The sequence below is a fragment of the Amblyomma mixtum genome, chromosome 5 (assembly GCF_055824585.1).
Source record: "Amblyomma mixtum isolate Tamu chromosome 5, ASM5582458v1, whole genome shotgun sequence".
Lineage (NCBI taxonomy): Eukaryota > Metazoa > Arthropoda > Arachnida > Ixodida > Ixodidae > Amblyomma > Amblyomma mixtum.
In genome coordinates, this window is record NC_143016.1 from 77,334,691 (window position 1) to 77,340,702 (window position 6,012).

The 6,012-nt window shown below is 45.9% G+C and overlaps 2 protein-coding genes across 2 annotated transcripts; both read left to right on the top strand.

Moving 5' to 3' along the window:
• Nucleotides 1-767: 767 nt before the first annotated feature.
• LOC149342729 (uncharacterized) lies at nucleotides 768-3,253 on the top strand. Its single transcript, XM_089546839.1, has 2 exons — nucleotides 768-821; nucleotides 1,454-3,253. Exons 1-2 carry the CDS (start codon nucleotides 768-770, stop codon nucleotides 3,251-3,253), a joined length of 1,854 nt encoding a protein of 617 aa, XP_089402965.1.
• Nucleotides 3,254-3,265: 12 nt separating this feature from the next.
• LOC149342730 (uncharacterized) lies at nucleotides 3,266-4,134 on the top strand. The gene has a single exon (XM_089542215.1). It carries the CDS (start codon nucleotides 3,266-3,268, stop codon nucleotides 4,103-4,105), a length of 840 nt encoding a protein of 279 aa, XP_089398341.1. The 3' UTR covers nucleotides 4,106-4,134.
• The last annotated feature ends 1,878 nt before the right edge of the window (nucleotides 4,135-6,012 follow it).

A 6,012-nucleotide genomic window follows, 5' to 3' on the forward strand; every position in this document is an offset into this window, starting at 1 on the left:
GAACAGCCACAGGAAATTTGCCCTGCCTTGCGAGATTGCGCATGCATGAGAAAGCAATCAAGAAACTAGTGTCGGTTACAGGAGAGACTCGGGAGGGAAACCCTTGCAAATAATTCTCGCGATAGCCGGAAGATTGCATGGAGGTGGGTTTTGCTTGGTCTGCGAAATGATCATTTAGATTAACGTGCTAACGTGCAAAGCTGTTTTTTTTTCGGCAAACATTTATTTTTGTGTATATTCCTGGAAAGTGGCGTAATGTATTAAAGCTGACAATTAGTGACGAGCTTTGAAACCTAGTTACACGCTTAATTTTAGCATGTTGAGAAACGCAAAATTAAATGGTATATTTTATATTTGGAGCTGCGAAACTCAACAGCTAAAATAAGCTGCAAGCTTCCAATGAAAGTATTAAGTCAAGTAGAGCGGAGCCTTTTTGAGGCAGCTGTGCTTCCTGTCTTGCTTATATAACGATGGTGTGCTTAACCAGCGCCATCTTGAATTCTCAAGGCCTGCTCGCTTTCCTTTTCCCCTGCTCTGACGTCAGCCACTTTGACCGCTGACCCCACCTGCCCCACCGCATTCCTCCGACACTGAGACGTCTCCTTTCTTCCCTCAACCAGTTTTGTACCCTTCCGTTGTCGTGTAGCCGGACGTCTCAGCGTGCGCTGCTGCGTTCCATTGCTGTTGCGTTCATGAGTGCTGGCTAGAAAATTGCTTGTGATCGTGATATATAAATTTTTGCGTGTCCCGCACCTGCTGTGGAAACGATGGGTCGCTGCTGCGTGCCCAACTGCAAAAGAAATTACGACAACGGGCCAAAAGTGCGTGTGTTTTCATTCCCAAAAGACGCCCGTAGGATTACGTGGGAGCGTGCTGTTCGTCGAGACGACGTCGACATACGGACTCTGCGAGATCCTAAGGTACGTTGTGTCTGCGCATTGAAGCTATCGTTGAAGACTAATAATTTATCACGGTGCTAAAATATGGGCAAGGTGTGGTTTTAAAATTTATGGAACGCGAAGTTTTCCCTAGACTGCTGGTATCAGTAAATATTACAGCTTTGTCTCTAATGTACCAGGCAGTGTTCTTGTGTGGTTGAATAGATAGTTTTTCAAGTTCAGTGCGCGCGTTCATGTCTTGGTTAATTAAATATGCCTATGAATACCATCGAACGTTGAAGAGAGCATATATACATTAACGAGATATATACTTACATCTTGGTTCAACGTTCCGACTATATTTAGTGAGCATAGTGTTTTGGCTAAATAATTCTCAGCATATTGAGGTAATTGAAGCTATTCTATGCATTTGCGCAATGAATAGAGGCGTCTATGACATGGGTGCGCAGTCTAGCATACAAGTAGCTGCCCTAAACTTGGTTCAAACTTAAAAAAGGGAACAGAAAGGGCATTATTTTGGTTCCTGCAGAACTTTTTCCGCCGGTGTTTTTCAGGTATGCGAGCTACACTTCAAACCCGAGTATCTCAGGAACAAGTCCGTGTACACAGACGCTGCTGGCAATTCAATAGAAGCACCCATGGGCCTCACAAGGTTGACTCCAGACGCAGTACCCACGATTTTTCCGAACAGTCCTGCTTACCTGTCGGACAGAAAGCCAGTGCGTGAAGAGCCAGAGGAAAAAAGGAAGCGCCTCGAACAAGTTCAGTTACAAGAAGCCATACAGCTTTCAGTTTCTGCACATGAAGAAGAGGAGCGTATCAACCACCTACCATCATTTGAACACCTTCTCACACGACTGCAAGATTTCCGATTTTCCGACTTCTGGACAGTAACAAAAGGCGAAAAGTTTGTCCTATTTGTGCACGTTGACAGCAGTGCAGGGCCACCGGAGGTTGAGCGTTCTTTAGTTATCAGTAACCTCATGGAAATCTCAGCCTTTTGGAAAAAAGTCCAACTCTCAAAAGATGAGGTCGTGATTCCAGTGAAAATTGACGATTTGCGCACTCTCCAGTCTGCCTTAAACACCGTGCAGGAATTCAAAGCGCCGAATGTGTGCCAGCGAGAAGAAAAACTGAAGGCTTGTTTCAGTTTACTTTTCACCCTTCTGGATGACCTGGCGAGTGACGAGCTACTGCCGCGAGAAAAGGTTGAAGTGGTCTCTTTCCTAAAAGAGCAACTCCAATTAATTCGCAAAGAAGGAGGTGCCATAAGGTACTCAGCAGAGTTTCTTGTGTTTTCCAGCCTTCTTTTTACAATCTCCCCCCATGCCTATAAATTCCTTCGTAGTTCTGGAAAAATAGCTTTACCACACCGATCAACATTAATGAGGGTATGTAGTTATTATAATGCCAGTCCTGCAAAAGAGCAAAATGATGAGGGGTTCTTGCTATACATAAAAAAGAGAGCAAACCATCTAAAGCCGCATGAAAGAGTGGTCACATTGATGGTTGACGAAATTCACCTTCAACAATATTTTGATTTCAAGGGAGGATCAGTGACTGGAACGGCGTCGAACTCTTCTGAAGCGGCAAAAACAGCACATGTCTTCATGACACAATCCTTGCTGTCAGCCCACAAGGATGTTGCGCATATCCTCCCCGTAGCCAGCATCGAGGCAAGTCAGCTGCACGAAGTTCTTGTGAGAACCATTTTGGGATTGGAAAAAGCTGGTCTCACGGTTATTGCTGTAATAACGGACAATAGCGCTATAAACAGGAAGGTTATGTCGATGTTTTCTAAACAGAACAAAGTAGACATTGTTTATCCACATCCTGCTGACAATTCGAGGCCACTTTTTTACGTTGTGGACCCAGTACATTTGTTAAAGTGCGTGAGAAATAACTGGCTAAATCAAAAAAAACCCGGCACCTGCATTTTTTATCCAGAATTTAACCACACAGGGTCCACTGTACGAGTTAATGGTGCATCATTTAAGACTCTGCGAGATCTTCATGCTTCCGAACAACAGTGCTTGTCGAAGTTTGGCTACGGGCTGACGTACAAAGCTCTCCATCCGTCAAACATTGAGCGTCAGAATGTACAGCTCGCTCTAAAGGTATTCAACCCCTTTGTGGTAGAGGCCTTGAGAACGCGCGGAACTGAGCTTAGTTTGCTGTATGAGAAAGGCACAGCTACTTTCATTGAACTGATCAATAAGTGGTGGTGCATTGCTAATGTGAAAACCCCTTCGAAGGGGCGACGCCTTAGAGATCTCCTCCAAGAGCCAATTAGAAGCATCAACGGTGCACAAATGGAATTTCTAAATTTTTTCGTTGACTGGCTCGACTTATAGAAGGATGTAAAAATGGATACTGGTGCCCTAACAAATGATACACACGCAGCTTTGCGGCTCACATCATACTCCCTGATAGAGCTTAGCAGGTACTGTCTTGACGAACTCAGATTTGATTATGTACTACTCGGAAAATTCCAGACCGACAGCTTAGAGGGCAGGTTTGGCCGATATCGCCGTCTCTCTGGGTCAAATTATCATGTTTCAATTCAACAGATATTCGAGTCAGAAACAAAGATCCGGCTTCAAGATTCCTTGACCTTGCCAGATATGCAAGAACTCTGCAAGCCATGTACGACACCTGTTGACGAAGAAAGGCTTGTTGAGGAGTACAGAATTCATATTACACAGAACGACATGAAAAGTAAGGCACCCTCTCTACCAGCTATCACATATATTGCCGGATTCTGTGCCCGTGCTGCACTGAAGAAGCTACCGTGCGAAGCCTGCGCTGACAGCTTAACCACACAAGACAGAGAACTGGAGGCAAATGTTCTCATAAAAAACTTGTCCAGAGGCGCTCTCAAGTTCCCACATCCAGTTGTCGTCAACGCTGTCTTGCACGCACAACTAGTGCTTGAAAAACTGACAGCTAAAGAGAACTCCGCTAGGTTTCATTCCGCAGGCAACCAAAGACACACAGTTGTTGCCCTGACAAAGCATCTGCTTTCATACAGTGAAGATTTAGATATTTGCAGCAATGGGCACCATCCTGACATAGTGCTGGAGAACATCTTGCGCGCTGCTGCGAACACGTTGTTGAAAAACTACGTACAGGTGAAAACTGACAACTTGAGAACTGGGTTGTCAGCAGCTAAAACACATAAAAGGAAGCTAAAAACCTTAAAATAGAATCATGTGGGCTGGCACACAAACGGAAAAAGCTTTTCCATTTGTAAATATGTATATAATTTGTAAATATGTGAATAAAGTCTTGGGGCCACTGTTCCTTTCGATCACTGACATTTCTTTCACTGAAGTTTCAAATCTAGATATGCTACGCTAAACATATACCGCTAAACGTTTCCAGCAATCCCTTTATTAAGTACGATGAAAACCCACCCATTCAATGCATACCTTCCTTCATTTTAGCCCAATGCAATTAAAAAGCAGGCGCAAAAATTTTACCCCGCATCAGTACCGCCCGCACTCCGCGCGTGCCCCGGCACGGGAGGAGACGCGGGGAGTGGCGGCTGGGTCAAGTTGGGTGACGTCACGGAGAGAGCGCGCAGGCCTTAAAGTGTCTAGGTGGCTTTGGCTTAACTCGACTGGGCGTTAAGAGACGCCTTCGATTGCTTGTTGATTTGCTTGCCGTACTGGCTTTTTGCAGCGGCAACGGCAGCGTCACGTCGCGGGCACATAAGTTTCAGTTTCATATCTCAGATTTATACTCATCACCAAATGATACCGCCTAATGGAGAGGTAGCGCTGAAGTAGAAATTTTCACTTAATATGGTAGTGGCCATTATTGTCACTTTGAATGCCGCTCAATTTGATCCTGAGTTCGTTGCTTGCAGTGTAACAATACAGAGTTAAGATAACGCTGGTTGCCTTCTTTTTCTGGGTTCTTTTTTCTCGGTTAACTTGGCCGACCACTAATTGATGCGCTTTAAGGCGCAGCTCACGGCTGATCCAACACACTTTTCCTCCGAACCTCTCCCCCCCCCCCCAAAAAAAAAAAAAATGTTTTCATTGCCCTCATGAAAAAAAAAAGAAAACATGAGAGCATGTCATGACAAAGGAGAAGCATGACAAAGCAAAACATCACTAGGTGCTGTCGACAAAACTTAGATACTACGCATAGTGCTGCAGCGCAATAGAACATGTGTTAAAGCAAGAGCCGTTGAATAAACAATATTATTCGCAGAGCTACCTACGTCGTGGATGCGTGGGTATATCCAGTATACTTAATTCTGTTGTTACAGCAGTCTAAAAGATAACATGAACAAGAGACAAGAATGCGGATCTTATTATTTCTTGGGTGGTGGTGGTGGTGAAAAACTTTAATATGTAAAGAGAGTTTGAGGGTCAAAAAACCCTGCTACATGGTCGGTATCCTTAGTCCGGGACATCGCACGACGAGGCCCCGTCTCGCGCCCGCTTTACTAGAGCCCTTTGAGACTCCAGTGAGGAGCATTTGAGGAGGGCAGTCTCCCATGCCTCTCGGGTGGGGGTGGGGGAAGGTGAGGATTCTGAGTACATGCCCACACCATGTGAAAGATATCGCAGATCTCTCCACAGTGCGGGCAGCGCCCATCTGTGTTCGGATCGAAGTGTTTTGCTATGGCAGGACAGAGAAGAGTTCCTGTCTGCAGGCGCCGCAGAGTTCGCTCCTCCGCCTTACTCAGCCTCTTGGCAGGTACTGGGTAGAGACGGTGGCTGTAGCAATAATGAATTAGGATTTCGCGGAACCGCAGAAGCGGTTTATGAGCTTCTGAGCCAGGAGAGCTAGGATGAGGAGCCCGGTGTGTGAGCGCTCGGGCGGCCGCATCAGCGGCCTCATTTCCTCGTAGACCCTGGTGGCCAGGAGCCAAGATCACTTTTGTGCGAGTTGGATCGGCGAGAGCGCGTCTTAGAATTTGCGAGGCCAGAGGTGATATTTCGCCTGCAAGATAATGTTCACAGGCCCGGCGAGAGTCTGTGATAACCGTTTTCGATTTTGGATCGGCGGCAGCGAGAGCTATTGCGACTTCCTCCGCTCGTGTTGAATTTGGGGCCCGAAAAGATAGCCCATCGACATTCATTCCCCGGTGGACTAC

Excerpts from the sequence above, each read along its gene's own strand:
- LOC149342729 (XM_089546839.1), top strand. The coding sequence starts at position 768 with ATGGGTCGCTGCTGCGTGCCCAACTGCAAAAGAAATTACGACAACGGG. Across the intron at positions 822-1,453 it reads ATTACGACAACGGGCCAAAA|GTATGCGAGCTACACTTCAA; the intron begins GTGCGTGTGTTT and ends GGTGTTTTTCAG.
- LOC149342730 (XM_089542215.1), top strand. The coding sequence starts at position 3,266 with ATGGATACTGGTGCCCTAACAAATGATACACACGCAGCTTTGCGGCTC.